Raw genomic sequence first — 20,410 nt, forward strand, 5'->3', positions numbered from 1 at the left:
GACTCTCAGTCAGCCTGGCTACAGTGCTGAAAAGAAACCTGGGGTTGTTCTTGTTTTCTTCTATTAATGCTGAGTAATAGTTTGCTCTGGCATTGCGGAGGCCCCTCTTATAAGTTTTGAGACTGTCTGTCCAGATTAAACATCTGACTCATCCAGGAGACCAGAGTTCACCTCCCTCAACAGACCTGCAGTTTTTGAGCGCTAGTAGTCGGGATGTCCCAATCAAGTTAAGAATAAACACTCTGGGTCACTGCTATACGACGTTAAGGAGAGGCCACAGAGTGGAGTCTCTGCCTGTGTTCGGGAGAAGCAAACCATGCAGCCATCTTGTTGAGGTCAAGATATGTAAATAAACCATGATGTGTCTCCCAGGAATACGAGAGATAGAGCCAATCAGGGTCTGGAGCACATTCCAGGACACCATCATTGACGTCACCGATGACATCAGTGAATTCACTAAGTCTCTGGTGGATTTGATTTGTAAAACAACAGAAACAGCCACACCCAAAACTACAGTTCAGTCAGGAACACTTTTGTCAAAGAAAACTTTAGTTCCATTTGCAGTATTATATTTGGTGGTATGGCTCTGTTCTGGGGCCCCTCTGCCTTTCCTCGGGCCTACGCAGTAAGCCTCCTCCACTCGCCTAAGTGGAAAGCACAAGTTGGAGAGAGCACACCTGTCTGCCCTTCCATGCACCTACATGGAAAGCCCAAGGCAGCAGCAGCAAAGACCCCCGGGAACAGAACTGCTGCTCCATCAGTTGATAGGGCTGCTTGAGATCAGCTGATGTAGCTGGGATGTGAGCTGAGCTTGACATTGTGTCCTGCCTGATCTAACGCTATACTCAGTTTGAATCTTTACACTACTAGGAACTATGCATTACCAGACACATCCAGAAATATGGATGATTATAAGGCACTAGCCAACAATTTAAAAAGAGCCACAAAAAAAGACCAAATTGCAGTGCACAAGTTGAAGGAGCTGACAGGATTGCATTTCACTGGAGTTGTACCTTGTATAATTCCAGGTGACAAATAAATTATTGATTGATTAATTGATAGGATGAATTCAACATATTTATGAGACACAAGCAGCTGGACCTAAAAACTGAAGCTAAAGCAGAAGTGCTAAAAACTGCAGTTCCTCATATGGCCAGCTGAGGCTGGTTCTAGAAGTGAGGCAATCCCCAAAGACGCTAATTTCCCTCTTCATGACGTCTGTACGGGGATGAATTTTTATATAATTTATCTGTTAACATTTTATATAGGCTTAAAGTTACACATATTTAAGGGTGTGGCCACTTGAGTGACAGGTTGTTGGCGAGGTGTCGCTACAGTTTGTTAGTCAGATCCACACCTCCACCCTCTCGTCCAAATATGGTCACTTCTGGCCTCGATAAACCAAGATCGTGGCAGCCAAAATGTCGAACTTGAGGCTTATAAACGTTAGTCCCCAAACTGAGGGGTGATATCACACTGGCTACGTGCTTTATTTTATACAGTCTACAGTTATACCACAAGGATTAATTCTACATGGAAAGTTTTCTTCCAAAAAAATTCCACAGCATACCTTTAATGTTCATGTTTTATTAAATATAGCCCCAATCTTTCCTAAACCTCAACCAAGTGTTGTAGTTGCCTGGTATAAATGGTAGATCTAAATAAAAATAGTTGTTATGATAAATACAAATGGTGCTTAAGTGTATTTGTAAATAGTTTTTTGTATTTTTAAAGCGTGTACTTAATTATCAAGCCTATGGAAAGTCATCCTTAAGCGTTTGTCAAAATCCCTGTCACATTAATTCTGACAGTGCATGGAAAGAGCAATTGCAGGGGGACAGTTAGTACTTCAGGCATCACTTTGACAATTTAAAGATGATACTGGCTCTTCTTCTGTGAACCCAGACTCAAAAAACTGTCCGTCCACCTCAATAATTTGTAGGATGGGGGTTGTCCTGCTCCGAAAAAGACACTGTGTTCCCAGTAAATGCAATGTCCCTCTCTCGGTCAGCACTTTAAGCTCCTGAGCTGGTCAGAACAACATCTGATCTAATTTTCTGCTCACCCAGTCTGCTGTACATTGTCCCTGCTGCTGGTGTGAATCATAGTTTCATCTCGGCAGTTAGAGTGTGAATACATTGTGGTCTGACACTTTTCTGGGTGATTAGAAAAGTGGATTTTATTATGAGCTTGCACCTTCTTTCTCAAGTTAGTCGTGACTGATTATCTCCGTGTAACCTGTTTGTTCAGGGAGGGTCTGTTCTGTGCACTCATACTGTGTGCAGCAGCTCTTCGTATCACATTAGTGCATCTAAGCGTGATCACATCTGGGGGCTGCCCGCTAAAACTACCTTCTTTTTTTTTCCTGTGGGCACCTGGACAATTTTGAGATTAATTTGATGGTAATAGTTTAGCAAAAAGAGTTTAAAGTTTCTGTACTGCATAACAGGTAAAACAGATGTAATGCCTTCATTTTAGGCCTTTTTAGGGTGATTATTTCACTCCAAAAATCATTGTGATAGAACCCACATTATATCTAAAAAGTGCAAATACTCTGCCTTCAGATAATCTTAAAACAAACTGCAGTAGGCATTTAACAAAAAGTGTTTTCTCTGCTTTCTTATGCATTCAGACTAGTTTGTTTTACTTACTTTGATTTTTAACTTCAGTCCAGAACTGAATGAAATATCACAAACCACAATTTGCTTCACGGGGCGCAAGGAAACTAAATGTATCTCTGTTACACTAGCCAGCTAATTATGCTAATGTCAAAAGGTCCAGCGTTAGCTTTAGTAGTGTCGGGGGTTGGGTTTTATGAAGAATAACGATCTGTATTGCCAGGTTGTTGGTTCATGAATATTGTATCTTTTATAACAGCTAAAGAAAAAAACATAATTTAGCTTTATTTAGCTTTACAGGGCTATCCCACCAGCTAGCTAGCCATTTTTTAGTTAGGCTACTGTGAATTAAAAATCTGTCTCACAGAAATAATTTTTTTTTTTAACAATAAAACTAGTCTAAAAACAAACTCTGACTCAAGTCTTGACTCAATTTTGACCAAATATGTCATAGCATTTTGCTTAATTACTTAAACGGCTCATATTTAGGCTACCTTCTTGGTCAAGGACTTAGACTAGCAACCCGTAAAGTTATGTATGCTACGTAGACATTTATCTAAATAGTTCAAGAGGTTTTTGAGTGATAACATCAAAACAAAAAAAAATGTTACAGTTGGCCCCAGTCTCCCCTACACATGCTATTCTGATAACAGTCAGATCAGTTTTGTCCATGTAACCCACAGGCCTATAACCCGAGGATCCAGGAGGGGATTTTTTGTTTTCATTAAAAAAACCACGGAGCCCTGTTTTGATCAAATCACAACATTAAGTTCGATCTGTATTTGCTGTGAGTTAAGATACTTTAAGTGTTTCCTCTTTGGAATCCTGTGCTGTCCTGACAGCTGTGTGGCAAATGTAGTGGCGGTGAGTGTGTTGGGGTGGGGTGGAGGATCTATCCTGGAAAGTCATGTAAGGAATCCTAAAGTTCAGGTGATGTGGAATGCTGAGAATTAACTCAGGCTAAACGTGACTGTGCTAAATCACCCTATCTTGTTAAATGTGTGGGCTGCATACAATGAACACATGAATACAAATGCAGGCATCAGCTGCCCTGTCTCTGTTTTCATTTCCTCTGTGTCCACGTGATGGCATTTATACCACTATGTTACATATAACACATTATAGACATTGTTAATGCTGAAATGATTAGGTGATTAGTAATCAAGTCATGGTGGTTTAGTAATCATTTAAGTCATTTATCAAGCATAAATGCCGAACAATTGTTGGTTGGAAATTCTCAAAATTGATTATTTTTTTCTGTTGTACAGTACCTATAGCTTTGTATACGAAGTAACTTTTGTCAGCATTTTCTGAATTTTATAACAAAATATAACTGACAGACGGATAATCAATTGCAGCCATTAAATATTTAGGCAACCTATCCATCTGATGTTCTGCTCATTATCCAAGATGCTTTACATGTTTTCAGTAACATATACACAGTATATGCTTTATGTCTTCTCTGAAACCATCCTCAGTTTACTACACCATACACAATATCACATATTACTCTAATGGGAAAAGTGAGTTTAGATGGGTTCACTTCAGTGTGTGTGTGTGTGTGTGTGTGTGTGTGTGTGTGTGTAAATGTGCGGGCGGGCGCGCGCATGGGGAATCTCCTCCTCAGTCCCTCCCCTTCACATGAGTACTGTGCATGTGGTAAAAGGAGGCAGGCAGTGCAGCAACATTCAGTCTACTCACAGCTCAGCACTCGGCATCCTCCGCTCCGCCGGGACTACAACCAACGCTCCTCTCTCTCTAAACTTCCATCTTACCAAAAACCAAAGCGGTCTTTGAGGGAAAGTCTCCCTTTTTTCTTCATCAAACTGGCTCTGACGCGTGATATTCAACGCGCAGCCTGACTTCCTTCCCGATGTGGAGCCTTAAATGTTATAATACCAAACTAAGCCTCTTTTTGGACTCGAGGTGGGACGCGGTATTTGCGTTTTGGATGTGCGGATCTTGGCGCTCTGCGCATCGGCTCAAGCATCCAAAGTGCTAGTATTAGTGCAAAGACTTTGTGCCAGGAGAGGGGGTGAGGACAGAGACCCCAGCAGCCTGAGGGGACAGAGATGGTCCAGAACGTAATTCTGGTGTTTTTCCGCAGGAGACTGAGCCAGAGGCCGGCCGTGGAGGAGCTGGAGAGCCGGAACATACTGAAGCGTAAGTACTGTAGTTCAAGCACTGATGGAGGGTTATATCAGAGCCAACAATCATTGTGGGTATGTGTATCTGTGATGGGGAACCACCACTGGTTTCTGTTACATTTCGCTATAGGGTGCCCTGCTTTTTGTTTGTTTGTTTGTTTTTTCCAACATATACTTTTAATTTGAAAAACAAAAAAAATGAGTTTATGTAGACTTCGTTTAAAAAAAAAATCTTTAAATTAATGTTTAATATCTATATTTATAGTGACTATAGACTGTTGTGTCTGACTAAATTTGTACTTCAAAATAAGAGATGTTTATTACTATCGTTATTATTACTTTATCATTATTTATTAAGCTATATGATTATTGTTGTTGTTTTTTTATGGCCTTTTACACCTGAAATAATTCCTCCACTAATCAGTTGGTGAATGACAAAAATTACTTTAATAATCAGTTAAAAGTTAGAGCAAGTCAAAACTCCATATTGTTGTAAATTGATCTTTGGCTTTGGGACTGTTCAGACAAAACAAATAGGAGACATTACCTTTTTTTTAGTACTTTCCGACATGAATTAATCAAGAAAATAATCAGCAATTTTTTTTTTACATAATTGCAATAAGAACATTGAAGTACTGACGTCATGAATGATTGCTTTTTTTTGTCCAGTGAAAGATACACCCCTGACCACATATCCCCTAAATCAGTGTGCTATCCCTTTATTATTTCCATGGAGACTGTTGAAGGAAAAAAATAAGAAAACAAAAAGAAAAATATTCTTTCAGGTCCAATTCTGTGGCTGGTTCAGATGAGTTTTATTCACTGTGCAGTGGAGGCAGAAGTTCACAACAAGGGTGTAAAATTCTCTGTGAGGTTACACATTCGCAGCAGAGTTTTATGCTGTCACATCCAAGGCTAGACCAAAACAATGTGGGCTGAGCTAATCAAGAGATCTGAGAGGCAAGGAGAGAGAGTAGGACTTAGGAAACCCTGAACAGGATAATTAACAATATAATCTGATACAATACAAGTCTGATCAGCCTTGGCACCCTCATCCTTCAACACCTCAAGGACTGTTTTCCTGGATGAGTTGCTAAAACAGTTCCACAAAGGGTTGTGTTAATCAATGTTAAACAACTTGTAATGCAATCAGAAGAACAGGAAAGACAATAATACATTAAGATAAAACTCTAATGTAAAACATTTTCCTCTATAGGACTTTGAGTCTCTATACTTGGTGGTTAGTTGACTGTGGTCCAAGTTGTATGTTCTGTGCCCATGGGGATTTTGTGTTTGGATCCTTGAAATCACTTTGTGGGAGCGATGACACTGTTTTATTCAGAAGAATGGTTGAACTCGTGTGGGGAGAAGGTGTCAAATCGTAGCACTTCAAACTGTGAAACTACTCGTGCTATCCTGACGCTGCAGAACAATTACGAACATCAATGTGAGGAATGAGAATCCCACATTCGTAATGAACTGCGTTTCCCAGTTGAGACGGGCCACCTGTGCGCTCTGAGCAGCTGTCTGTTCCATCACTGACCCTGTCTCTCTTTCTCTCTCTCTGCACGTGAACATGTGTTCTAGCTAAACACAACCCTTTGCAATCGGGACACTGTCCCTGAACAGCAACACATTCATTAAACCAATATCCTAAAAGCCTTCAGTGAAAATGCAAATGATTGAATCGTGCATTCCTGTTGTACCCAAAGACTGAAATACACTCAGATGGTGACAGGTGCCAGCCTCATTTTAAGCTGCCAAACTAGTTCAACGGCTCAAAAAAATATTTTGGAATGAAAAAAGAGAGAGATTAAAATAAGTGAAGTGACATCTAGTGATGTTTCTGCTGCATCTAATAAAGATAAATCCTATTAGTGCTCTAATCCGCCCGTGTCTCGCTCTCTAACTCTCATTCAGCACTGATCCACAGCTGAAGTCAGTCAGTTAGTCGTGTCCTCAGCACAGTCTCCGACGGGCTCACTTAGCAGTATTGATCATGAGGAGGATCATGCACATTAGCTCAGTTAATCACATCAACTGTCCGGTCCCAAGAACTTACTTGACCTTTGGTAAATTGACGGAGTATCTCCAAAATGCCTAAATATTTTGTGGGAGTAATAGTCAATGTGACTGAATGCTTTTGGTGATAATATTTGTCTTTTTTGTGTCAACAGAAAGAAATGATCAGACAGAACAGGAGGAGAGGAGGGAAATCAAACAGCGGCTGAACAGAAAGGTAGGCAGCTGCAATAATCCGGGCACATTTTGGGCAACACACCAGCCCTCACGGGAACTGTTAACCAGTCAAAACAGAACCTTAATACCTGACCTGCTGTGATTTTTAATATTTAGTTTCTATCACCAATCTCTTTGGTGATTGAATGCATCGATAAGCTGATGAGAGTTTATCTTTATTTTGCAGCTGAACCAGAGGCCGACGGTGGACGAGCTGCGGGACAGAAAGATCCTCATTCGTTTCAGTGACTATGTGGAAGTGGCCAAAGCTCAGGACTACGACAGGCGGGCTGACAAGCCCTGGACCAGACTGTCAGCTGCTGACAAGGTAGCTAAAAAAGCAGTCACTGGTGTTTTTGTGTGCATATTTGATATTTTGTGTGAAATAGAGCCATGTTAGCCTCTCACTAGGGTTTCTGCAGGTTTTAAAAAGTCTTTGAAAGTGCTTAATTCCTTAAAAAGGCCTTCCAAAAATTATTAAAATTAAATTTACAAAAGTATAAACTGTTTACGGGCTTAAAGACGAGATTACACAGCTATAAACTAAAAGTGGGATTGTTTTGACAGTGGATTGTGCTGCAGGAGACAATCATTGCAGTCATTTTATGTAGTGAAGTCAGCACACAAGGGTGTAGAGTTGCTTTGTTCCAGCATTTGGTGGGACACATTTTAAGCCAGTATGGCGTCTGAGGTTCGTTCCCCAAAAATTTTGAGTGTCAGACATTCTGGTGAATTTTTATGCACCATATTGTCAGTTTTTGGTGCAAATGTTACGATACTTCCTGATTCGACCATGCATAGTTGCTTCATCTTCTTTCGTTCTATGGCAGATTGCAGCTATTGCATTTGAGGTTGCATCCTGCAACCACCTAGTTTACTGGAGGCGTTTTTGCATCTATGGTTCATGTTCTAGCGGTTTGTCAAAATTAAAGTCACTACCATAGACTGTGAGGAAGGTCACAATGGGCAAGTGTCAGTTCAGCACCTGAATGAACGTATAATCCATTCCCAATCCATTCACATGGAATCAGGGAAACGGTAGACGGCAAACTGAATATCATATTAAAGGATGAGACGAGAGCAGGATGGTTAAATACAGGGAGGCCAGAATACTGGCAACTGTAACAGTAGGTGGCGTTGCCATTCAGAGTGTAAATATTTGAACTTTTTGCCCTCCTCCATGAGGGAATTTACAACCAGATTTTACAGAGCTCCTTCACACAGGGTGAAAACACAGGTGAGCTGGACAGCTACTGGACATTACTGGAAAAAATACATAAAATAATAATCAGGAAATAGTTTTATTAAATATATTTGAATACATTCTTTGTAAACAATACGACATCATTATTGCAACATAACCTTTAGATTTACCACGCTGCCATTATGTTGTTTTTTTGTTTTTACCGTGCTGTCCAGAAGGTGTTGTCCGTCTGCAGTGTACTGTCTGCCTAATTCCATGTGAGCGCGATATTATCCTGGTCCAGACTGCATTAATTTAATTGATTATGTCAGCAGAATTTTTTTGTTGCACACTCCTGAGAAATACTGGCAAAAGTTGACAGTAACAACTAATTTCAGGCCATATTATCCCTTTGGTTTTTCACACTTGACTGGAATGATCATGAAACTAGTAACTTGCATTCTTTGGTTTTTAAAAAGCTCTTGAAACGTCTTAGATTTAACTCGGTGAACCCTGCAGAAACCCTGTCTCACACACAATGAATAATTCTAATATAACCTCCAGGTTGGCACATACTTTAATACTTGCAGTACATGACATCATTATCTCCACCAGATTTTCTTTGACATAATCCCCAGTACAGTTTACATAATTTGCACCTGAACAACAGATGTTTCTCCACTTTCACATCATCCCCATTTGAGCTTCACCACCTGAGTGACTGCGTGGCTGTATGAAGTGACACACCTGGCCTTACGCTCGATGTTGCTTTTGTTCCGCAGGCAGCGATACGAAAGGAGCTGAACGAGTTCAAAAGCAATGAGATGGAAGTTCATTCTTCGAGCAAGCACCTGACAAGGTCAGTTTGAGTGTGCATCATTTTCTTTTTGCTCTCCTTTTGTCTGCTTTATTGTAAGCGGATAATATCTAAGAGGGTCAGTGTGACATTGTGCAAAGACTCAGAGGTGCACTATCCCACAGTTTCACATCAATGAGTGCACACCCTGCAGAGTAGGCCTTAAATTTAGCTGCAGCCAGGCCCCTTGAGATGAGAGAGTTGCACCTTTTTGCACCACCTCTCCACTATAATGAATGTCCGTGTATATTTAGCTTACGTTTTGCTTATGTCAAGACTGTCTGTAGCTAAAAAAAAAAACACTGAATTAGCCGGGGTTGTGCTTACGCAAGAACCCTTTTTTGATGAGAGGTCATTGGCTGCTTTTAAGAACACTGTCCATCAGGCTAATAATAGGACCTTTGATTGATGAAACCCCAGTATGTGAATGTTTTAGTCCACATTCACACTCTCCCCTCTTCTTCCCCCCGGGCAGGTTCCACCGGCCATAGCAAGGTTTCTTCTGTGAAGAGTTGCTGATATCTGGTTCTGTCAGTGAAGACCTTGCACGGAGTCTTCCAGCGCCCTGGCCCACAGTTAGTGGGCGTCCTGGTATTTGGGTCCAGCGAACCTTTGGAGGCTATGTCTCTAGAAATGGAGCTGCCGGTAGACGGGGACGCATGCAGCGAGCTCCACTTCTGCTCAGAGGAACATCTCTTTAACCCTCACTTCACCTTGTCAGAGGAGCGGGAGGAATCAAGGTCATGTATTCGCCATAGACAAGCAGAGACTTTTTTTTGTAAACAGACTCTTTTGAAAGACGTCCTTTTTGATGCCACAGGGGGGAAATGTGCATGTGACCGAGTCGACCAGTCCCACTCCAGTATCAGTAGTCACATCCCCGAGCTGTGTCTGAGTCTCACTGATTCAGTTGATGCGTTTCATATCAACAGTGTAAACAGAATCCTTGTCTGTGTAAAAGACAAAATTCCCTTTGTAAGCACTATTTATTGTCTGCACAATACAGGTTTTCAATTTCTAACAAACTTTGTCTGTCTTGTGTACAACAGAATGCAGGTGCTTTTCAGAACATATTTTAAAGGAATATTTCACCCACAAAACAACCATTTATGTACGAGTTAGTCACACTGTGTTACCTTGAATTTGTGAAGAAAACTTTTTTTTCCAGCATGCTTTCATGAAAAACAGCAAACATATCGATGTATTGATTGATTGGGAACTATGCTTACAAAACTGTATCAAAACGTCAGATTACAAACTCTCACACAACTGGTGCAGGATAATACAAGTCTCATTTATCCAGTGCAGAGTGCTTCCCAAACATGCATTTTTGTTAAAACCTATGTATTGGAGCAGGGCTTTCAGGGGAGCATAGATAAGTTTCACTTTCATTTCACTGGACATTTTCAGGGTGAAATATTTCTTCAGTATTACGACAAAACATAAGTGTGATTTAATAATGTGGTTTGGAAGTGACAGTTACCGCCTGTGTCCACCAAAGTGTTTTTTCATGAGGGCAACATGTTTTTTAAATTCTTTGCTGTAAGAGTGTCACATATTCACACTATTTTAAAACCACCAGCAGCATGACGAGGTGCTCAGTCCACCGAACGGGGCCTGAGGGTGATAATTGCTGACTACACATCATAAATGGGTTGTAATCCCTTCAGATTAACCAAACAGATTATCTAAGCATTTTAGTGCTTTGTAAGCAGATAACAAAAGTGTCATGAAGTGTACCTCATTGCATCAGAGTTGGGCAGGGAGATAAGGAGAAAATCAAATATCACAATATCTTTGACCAGTGTAGGGTTGACTATTGGTGCTTTAACAACATATTTACACAGTGAGGATTTTAGTGAGATAGTAATGTGGATATAATGACCAAGTGGGTAAAGACAAAGCTAGAACAGTCTGATAAGCTCAGAAAATTACATCACCTTACTGTAATGCAGCCTTTAAAGGACAACACTTTCAATATTATGATATCCAGAATCCACAACAATATCTAGTCTCATATCCTGATATTGATTTATTGCCCAGCCCTACACCAGATCAAGCAGCAATTATTTTACAAGTGCAGGCAGTGACCTGTTTGTTCTCATCATGCTGTGCTTTATGCTCTGACAAATGAGGACATGGATGAAGGGAATTAAGCAGGTTGGTCAGGTGAAACTCCCTCATGAAAAGTCCTCCTCTATTGATCTATTAAGTGTTTGTGCTGCAGCATCACATAGGCAGAGAAAAAGCCATTGGCCCACACTGACTGTGAGGTGGCGTCACACTTGTCCCTAAGCTCAATGTTACCAGCCAAACACATTAAAACGATTGGTGCATGTGAGGCCACTGAAAAGCCTCTTTCAGAAGGTAGAAACCTCTTACCTGATATTAAAAGTGTAAAAACTACAGAAGCAGCCCTGGCACTCTGTCAGGCACGTTCAGATTGGCAGTGCAGTTTTTAGCTTTACTGACATCAACACGCACGTTATGTGAGTCACAGCCCCCGTCCTGGCACCGATGGAGGAGCAGATGGCAGCTCCAGTTAAAATTACACCATACTCCAGGACCACTTGCTGTCTAGAGTAACGAAACAAACAGCTACTGGTCGAGAGCTGCGGCGGCTGATAGTGGCCAGTCCAGTCCAGAAAGGCAGTGGTAACCTGTGGAGCTGCGTGGGAGGAACGAGGGATGCTCTTACGGTCATGAGGGGGATGTCCTGACTTCCGGGTGTCCCTCAGATGGGTGAGGTCCAATGGGCAAACACGCACACGATGAACATATGTTCGACAGTTTTTAGCCAACTGTAATCGTGATGACCTTCTGGTTCAAAACTAGGCTTTGGATTATGAATCGCGTCATATTTTGGACCATTTCCTTTTTTCCATATATTCCCGGAAAACATTTTCCAGTAATTGCATAAGAACAATACACGTCACTGTTGCTCAACATCACTGAGCACCTCGAACTGTTATTCTGAACCACACATTGGCTTTAAATAAACAAAATATTGCTTCTATAAATAAAAAATCATATGAGGAAATCAGTCATATCTTTGACACTGACTGACATGCTTGTTTTATTCCAAAACACACATCAGTGTGTTAAAGACGTATCTCATAATCACTGAGACCCATCATGATGCAATTTTTACATTTTAATCCCAGCCAGTCTGCGGAGCAAACGTCACTATTGAGCATCATGTTGGCTCCTAATATGGTGGCCTCTTATATAACTACCGGCAACAAGCACAAGATGACAGCCCCACATAAAGGCACAGTGCTGTGAGGCAGCATGGATGTGTGCCCCAACAGCACACTGGCATGACAGCTAAGACTGTCAGTGAAGAACATCGGTACAAACGAGCACCATGTCAGAGCGATGAAACCCAGGCAGCCCGGGGCAACTGAGGGGATGTTTGCTTTTTGTTTCTTTTGCAACTGTCGAAGGTTTAGGAGAAATAATGATTTCATTTCAAGTACAGAGGACATACTAAAGCCTCACAGCACAAAGACCATTTCATTGTTGTGGCTACAGTTTGCCCTTCATTGCTACGCACATGCCTTTATCCACAGTGACGGCTACAGTGTAGTAAGTCATCATCTGTAAATCCAGTAATTACAAGCAACCTACAGAGACCAAGTACAAGAGACAACAACAAAAGTTGCCAAGTTATGATTGCCCTCTGAGGGTCCCGAACACAATACACATTTCTACTGGGAATGCAACTGTATCATGTTGTATACAGGGGTGGGGCCAGATGGTGTAAATATTCGGGGCTCAGACCAACCCGTGCTTCACTAGAGAGATTTTTTCCCCCATTAACAACAGCTACGTGCACTATTTTTCAAACCATCTGAGGTAATAGAAAGCCTAAAAATCCCCACATCACTTGCTTGAAACATAGTTGCCAAGGAAAACCATCATCATGTGTTGCCTACATCCTGTTTCGTATCTAATTGTCCTCCAACCACCAACTGTTTTCATCATTCTGAAACCATAACACAGTGTTGAGGATGACTAATTTTTACTCCTGCCGCCTAGAAAGAGGCAACATTGTCTGATGTTACTATTTTTGAGTTACATAAGTAGGTCAGGAATTTGGTGTTAGCAGCCTTACTAATCCTGAAACCTTTTTTTATTATTTGTTTCACTATGCTGGAGCAGAATTCACAGAATGAACGTTTAGCTGACAAATCCAAATTGCAATTCAGGGATCCCCAACAATGCCAAGTCAATATGGTCTTTAATTCTCTGCACTGAAAATTAGGCCAACAGAAGAACATTTACACACTGTTGAATTTCTTAGGAAATAGCATCGTAGGATAAACAACATTGACATATATTGATTTGACACAGCATTCAGGGCTGTTTTTCCAGTTAGATTGATTCAGTTTCTAAAGGCAGATGGACATTAGTGGAAAGCTCTCAGGAATCAGTAATGAGATAATGAGGGTAAAGCAGCACACCACTCAATCCACAAGCAGTATACAGTACAGTAGTTTTTTTATAATGAGAGATGATGCTGTCACTGACGATGCTCTCCAGTAATGTAAGACTCATACACTTACTTTTACTTTATGGAAGTAGCGAATAAAGAAAGGCTCAACAAAAGGACTGTACTTACACTGCCTATTTATATGGTTCGAAATAGAAGGGAAAATTGTGAAAACAAAGTGCATTTAACTTGCATGGATCGCACACCCTGGGGAGATAAACAGCACGGTAATGTTGATTAGTACATTCGCTCAAGAGCTGCACTTTAGAGTAGTAAATTTTAAGTACTTGTACTTCACTAGAGAGTCAGTACTTCCCACTTTTTCTTAACTACATTTATTTGACAGCTACATTATTAATTGTGCTACTTTGCAGATTCAGATTTTACATGTTAAACTTGTTATTTAACCTTAAATTAAATGTAAACTTGTGCTTAGTTTTTTTAATGCAGGACTTTCACTTGAAATCGAGTATTTTTACATTGTTGCACGGCTCCTTTTACTTAAAGGGCCAGTGTGTAAGGTTTAGGGGGATATATAGGCAGAAATGGAATAGAATATGATGAATATGTTTTCTTTAGTATAATCACCTGAAAATAACAATTCTAATATTTTTATTACATTATATTGAGCTGTTTATATAATACATACGGAGCAAGTCCTCATCTCCGGAGATCACCATCTTGCATCGCCATGTTTCTACAGTTGCCAAGAACAGACAAACCAAACACTGGCTCTAGATAGGGCCATTCGTGCTTTTGTAAAACTCTGATATTTTTTTTTTTTTAAAGTAAAACTGCTTTAGCCAGTATTTTTAGCAGTTTAAATCCCTGGGTCCATTTGTTTTGGAAAGGAACAGATCTCTGCAAATGATTTGGCTCCTGGGAAAAACCTGCTGAACGTCTGGGTTCCAAATAAGGTGAGCACACATTCAGTTATCAGAGAAAATCGCTGAAAAAAACATTAGCAGGTGCCTTGCAAGTGGTCCATCTGCAACAAGCCAAACAATGTAGGGGAAACGCTGATTTGTAATGTGAAACTGCTTTATTCAGAGTTTTTACTGTTTTTAATCAACTGGTCCGTTTGTTTAGGAGAGGAGGAGACCTCTGCAGATAATTCAGCTCCCGGTAAAAACCTGTTGAACAATAAACACTGGAGGAATTGTAGTCAGGAGAAAAGTTTCAACTGGTTGTGTCCCTGCACTCACCTAAATCTTACACACTGTTCCTTTAAATATAGGATCTGAATATCCTTACCACAACTGGAAACAAAAAGCATACATACTGTGGCATTCACTGTATTTTCAATGGAATATGTAGGGTCTTTTATTTGAGCAATGCTGCCATCTAGTGTCCCATAAGTGCAACGTGTGTGTGCCTCAGAATTGCACAGAAAATTCTCAGTGTTCCTGGAATGAGCAGCTGATAAGTGTACGGTGACGCAGCAGAGTAGAGCCTCAATCAGCAATATCTATTTACATTTTTTTTGACAAATCCTGAGAAACCCTAAACTGTATTAGGTAGCCCACAAATTGGAATTATAGCCACATTCATATTAAAAAATGCTGCATGGGTCTGATACAGTTATTACTGATGTAAACAAATAATTAAAAGTTACAGAAGAAATAATAACTTGGGTTTAGTTGTGTTTAAAGACCTGTCAGTCAGTCAATCTTCTTTCCTTCTATTCAACTTTAGATCACAGACTGTGTCTTTAATAAGCGCTCCCTTTATTTTAGTTTTCTCTGACTGATGCATTCCTTTTTAAAAGGCTCGACATGCTCAGTAATGTTTTGGGTGTTCAGATAGCTGTGATCATGTTTAAAGCATGCCATACAGCTGCAGAGACTAATGCAGGCAGAAGAATGTCCTCCTGTGAGCCAAGCGTTGCAGCCTGCCAAAAAGTTTTCTGGCATCTGGCCTCGTATCAGTGGAAACTTTTTTGGTGAAAGGTCACCCCTGTCGGGGTACCTGAGGGGAGCGGGTCACAGTGCCACAGAGGAGCTAACACTGCTCACTGTAATCCTCCTGCAAAAAACAAAACAAGCTCCAGAAGAATGGGGTCAAGCCCTGTCGGTCACAGCAGAAAGTTCACAATCACAAACAAGCTGCTCAAAAGATCAGCCGTCTCCATGTGTGTAAAGCAGCAAATATCACACTGGACAAATTCTGTGTTATGATACAATAATAGTGTTGTGTAACTCAAACTTTTAATCAATAAATTGGGTCAGTAGACTTATTAAAGTGCAAAGTGAGCAGAATCTTATACAAAAGGATTTAATCTAAATAGAGGCCCAGCAGGAGCACAGAAATCCTTCCAGGACTTGAACCAGACTGGACCTTTTTAAAAGGGGTTATCTCGGCTCTGGCTTGAGACTTAAAAAATGTAATCAGATGGGGTCAAAAAAACTGGAGGTGTGTGTGGTGTTGTGTTTTCAGAGCATGACCCATATCAGGGATGAAAAAGTCAGGCCTCTAGTGCTGAATGAAACCATTCTTTTATTAAGATGTCTCTAATGAGTCCCCCAACTTTGTGAAAGTACAAACAAGTACAAACATATTGCAAAGAACTTTCTTCTGAAAAATCGAATTATTTATGTATTATGACATGTCACTCTTTGTTCGATTTACTGAATTTTAAAAAAAAATGGCTGAAGATGAGACAAAGCTGTTGTCGGCAGGTTCGGGATGTGGGTTGAAATGTGTATTATGAAAAACTTGAAATTAACATACACTTCTAAAATCTTACAGTCATATAGTTTATACTCTCATAAATAAAAAACAATATCCTTATAAAGAACAGAAACACTATATCTTGATAAATTTGATCATTTATCTCCCTTATTGCCATAAAAGGTGTTTGCTGCAATTCCCCCCTTTTTGAAAAGACTGTTGGTCGCACCCCCATGTGTGTTACATCACTGAAAAACCCAGGATGTGCTGACCACAGAACATCAGCACTCAGATAGATTGCATGTATGGTGTATGAAATATATATCTCAGTATCATGCCTCCCACAGAGGACAAATATAAATTGCTGGGTCTCAGGAGGATACCTCTCTAAGGCTGAACTTCACATGTGTGGTGAAGCTCATGTTGATGTTTTGCTGTACCCATACAAATGAATTATATCAAACTAGAATCGTCCATCAGAAGCTGTTTGTAATGAAGCCTTTTTTTTAAAGGGACAATTCACCCAAAAATTATATAAACATATTTTCCCTCTTACCTGTAGTGCCATTGATCAGTGTAGATTGTTTTGGTGTGAGTTGCAGAGTGTTGGAGGTATTGGCTGTAGAGTTGTCTGCCTTCTAATAATGTCAGTGTAAGTAATTATTTTTTTCAGAAATCATGACCTGGTTATTCAAGATAATTCACGGACCTTGTTGTCAGCACTTTCACATAAGAACTATTTTCTCTCTGCTGAACTACACACCATATCGCCGCGCAGAAGGAAGCATACCTACTGCTAGCTCACCAAGCACCTCTGAGTTAATGTTAAAGAACAGCCGAGGAAGATGCCATTAATGTTTACATCTTGCTCTGTCACAAGCATCTCTTCTGTGAGAAGATGCACACTTGATTCTGTTGGTTGGTGTAGTTCAGTAGTAGAAAATAGTTCCAACATGAAACTGTTTACAACAACGTCTGTGGATTATCTTGAGTAACCGGGTCATGATTTCTGGAAAGAGACATCCACTTTGTTGGAGAGATGGCAAACATCTCTGCGGTGGATATCTCTAGATTGATAAATAGCACTACAGGTAAGAGGAAAATGGTTTTGATTCTGGGGTGAACTGTCCCTTTAACATTAGAAATACTAAAACAGGCCTCATTTGATGACTTCAAGAAATACAATATCTCAAATTTTACATTGCCTCTGTATGACTGCCTTTACCTCTACCTTCTGTTTAATACATTTGGTACAAACCACTGTTGTTAAATTATTAAACCACTGAAGACCGCGGCCTACGCACTGTGTTTACCCCTTAAAACTACAGTCTTACCCTGCTCTAGTGTTCCCAAATGTCTAACTGTTTTAGTATTTCTAGAATTTCTCTAGAGTTTAAGTGTAAATTCAAGTTTATCCTTAAATTTAGGGTTAATCCTTGCCCTTTAGGTTAATTTGAACTACTTTACACATTATTGGGGGGTTTTTGGAGCAGTATTAATGACATTATTTTTTACAAAGTGATCATGCCATCAGGGAACTAGCTATCAAGTACATATACTGGTGTAAAAAGTGCAATATTTGCCTCTGAAATGTGGAGTAAATATACAGTGGCAACGAAGAGTACTTGAATAAAGATATTTAGTTGCATTCCATCTCAGCTTGTAATACATAAAGGGAAACACAGGTTATATATTTACTGTACAGCATTTTGCTTGTTTGTCTCTGATACCTGTGTATATGTGTTACAGCTCCCCATGTGGACACTCAGGTAAAATGCAGCATGCTGTCCTCACACTCCCTCGGCACAGTCACCTTGTAACTGTGGCATGACAGTTTGTAATTTTGTCCATTGTTGTTGTCCCAATAATTAGATCCTTTTACACGGTAGCAGATGGCAAATTCTAGAATGGTTCCTGGCTGCAAAATGAAGGGTGGGACAGGCAGACGAAATCTGAAGATATCTGTTTCTGGAGAACCGCACTCCCCACAGTACCCACTCGACACCCAGGAAGCTGCTGTTTCTGTGTGTGTTCTCCAGTTGGTGAAAGAGTAGTGCACTGTGACTTCCTTCTCATAAGCTAAATTAAGTACTTGTATCATGCCTGTTATTCCCTGCTCCGAACACAGGACCTGCTCCAGACACACGCTCTGAGTACAGAGACGTGTCTGGAAGTCTGATTGAGCTCCTACATTTTCAGGGAAACAAGGTTTGAAGTAAGGCAGGGACAGCTCCAGTGACTTCCCAAAAGCCAGTTCAGAGCTCATGAGCAGTCTGAACATGACATGTTGGGGTATCAGGGGGTGCTCTTGAACTTTAAAGACCTTAACTTCCTCTAACTCGAGGCCCAATGAGTCCACAAAGCGAACCTGCAGGCTCCTAAGTTCCTTTTTACTCTCTGCAGATGAAGGAAGAGACTGAGTTCGTCTCCTCATAATCGTCTTGGTTGGAGGATCACCGGGTGAGCTTTGCCTTAAATTGAGTTCCTTTACAGAAGGAGGTCTTGGACCTGGAGGACGTATCCGGACTGGAGTTTTCGAAGGGTTAGGCTGAGGATCGTAAATGTCCCGGAGACGAATGGTGGGGTTTCTAACAGTGGATGTGTTACTGGAGCCACTGATGAACTGAAGTTGGGTCCTGCTCTTCTCACCAGCACTGTCCATGTTTGTCACATAAACCACACCTTGAGAAACAAGCCAGTCAATGCATGATCTAATCATTTAATTTCCAAACTGTACATGCAAATATCCTGTTACAATCACCAGTTTTCTAGACACAATCACAGTTATTTTAAAACCATGAGTCCCATGCTTAAATTCTAAAACAATGCAAGTGTTGCTGCACGCTAAATGTATTTAAGAAGGACCAAACCTGTGCAGCAGAGACTTCTTGTGTTCTGTTGTTGAGCTGGTCTCTTGCACTGACGTTGCTCACCGTCTGGAAGTTGCTACGAGCCCAACTGCCACCAGATGACAGACGAGAGCCTGCCTCTGCCAGCACATGCCAGCAGCACTCCACAGGAAACCAAACACAACATCTTGGGCAAAAAACTAATAAAGTTCTTGGACACCACAGACAGCAGATGATCTAGTCAAGAGACTTGATGGAAAAAACAATCTGCCTACCAAGCCATCAGTGAGTCCAACACAAACTTGATCCACAGACCGGACTGTAATCTATGGCTCCCACCCTTTGAGCTCAGCCCTTGACATATAACATGAGACCCTGACTGAAGATGGGAGGTGTAGAGTGAATATTTATAGCAGACAGTGGGCTGTGTCTCTGTTCTCTGAAAATACATTTCTGCTTCTTTATAGTTACTGACATGAAACACCCAAACTTATTGTCAGACTACCATTTTGATTCACAGAGTGACCAGAAAAACATAACAAAAAATTAACAGACCAACAAACAAACCAACAACCAACTGTTACCCCTGACTGAGGACTATGTATAATGTAAAAGGGGTCACAATGATGCTAAGATCTAGTATGTCATCATTTTTGATTTATTATACAACAATGACGACATAGAGCCTATTTATACCTTGTATTAACATGCACCTTGGGTGACCCGATCGCAAGTGGACAGTGCTAAATACTTGTGTAAATGATCACCAAGGCACATTGCGATCCAATCACTTAAACCCCTGGTCGCAGTGATCTGGGACTCATTTCACCACACATCTTTCGTAGTGTAAACATTAATGTGTCCCCAACAAGGACTACATCATCAGTGCAGGATGTGGTGGTTGTTTTGGTGACAGCAGGCTAACTCAGCTAACTTGCCCAACTTACAATGAGTTGTTTTTGTTTTGTTTTTTTTAAAGATATTTTTTGGGGCATTTTAGGCTTTAATGGATAGGACAGACAAGCGTGAAGGAGGGAGAGAGAGAGGGAGTGACATGCAGCAAAGGGCCACAGGCTGGAATTGAATCCGGGCCGCTGCGGCAACAGCCCTGTACATGGGGCGCCCGCTCCACCACCAAGCCACCGGCGCCCCATTTACAATGAGTTTAACGGAGTGTTGCTTGACCATCTATTGTTTTGCCCCATGAAAGGAGACATATCTTATTCTGCCAACAGCAGGCAAAAAAAATCACATTATACAGCTTCTTTAACCTTTCGTCTTTTCTTGAAAAAATCAGTTTGTTTTTTAGCATTAGTAGCTGGCATTCCCACTAGGAAAACAATTCGTTAGAAAA

The 20,410-nt window shown here is 40.7% G+C and overlaps 2 protein-coding genes across 4 annotated transcripts in view; one reads left to right on the forward strand and one right to left on the reverse strand.

Moving 5' to 3' along the window:
- The window catches only part of phactr3b (phosphatase and actin regulator 3b), a 66,908-nt gene extending 56,841 nt beyond the window's left edge, over positions 1-10,067 (forward strand). For all 3 annotated transcript variants that reach the window (XM_050038438.1, XM_050038437.1, XM_050038439.1), the window contains exons 9-13: positions 4,726-4,781; positions 6,943-7,004; positions 7,191-7,331; positions 8,969-9,045; positions 9,518-10,067. In XM_050038438.1, coding sequence (XP_049894395.1) covers positions 4,726-4,781; positions 6,943-7,004; positions 7,191-7,331; positions 8,969-9,045; positions 9,518-9,533 — 352 coding nt within the window. In that variant the 3' untranslated portion in view covers positions 9,534-10,067. The remainder of the gene's footprint in view (positions 1-4,725; positions 4,782-6,942; positions 7,005-7,190; positions 7,332-8,968; positions 9,046-9,517) is intronic.
- Positions 10,068-17,939: 7,872 nt separating this feature from the next.
- Positions 17,940-19,990, reverse strand: ppp1r3db (protein phosphatase 1, regulatory subunit 3Db). The gene is made up of 2 exons (XM_050038509.1): positions 19,078-19,990; positions 17,940-18,889 (listed from the first exon to the last, which is right to left on the reverse strand). The coding sequence occupies exon 2, from the start codon at positions 18,867-18,869 to the stop codon at positions 17,973-17,975; it is 897 nt and encodes a 298-aa protein (XP_049894466.1). The 5' UTR covers positions 18,870-18,889; positions 19,078-19,990; the 3' UTR covers positions 17,940-17,972.
- Between the last annotated feature and the right edge of the window lie 420 nt (positions 19,991-20,410).

Source organism: Epinephelus moara, chromosome 24 (assembly GCF_006386435.1).
Source record: "Epinephelus moara isolate mb chromosome 24, YSFRI_EMoa_1.0, whole genome shotgun sequence".
NCBI classification, from domain to species: Eukaryota; Metazoa; Chordata; class Actinopteri; order Perciformes; family Serranidae; genus Epinephelus; species Epinephelus moara.

What these genes read in the sequence shown, in the direction of transcription:
- ppp1r3db (XM_050038509.1), bottom strand. Translation starts at nt 18,869, where the DNA reads ATGGACAGTGCTGGTGAGAAGAGCAGGACCCAACTTCAGTTCATCAGT.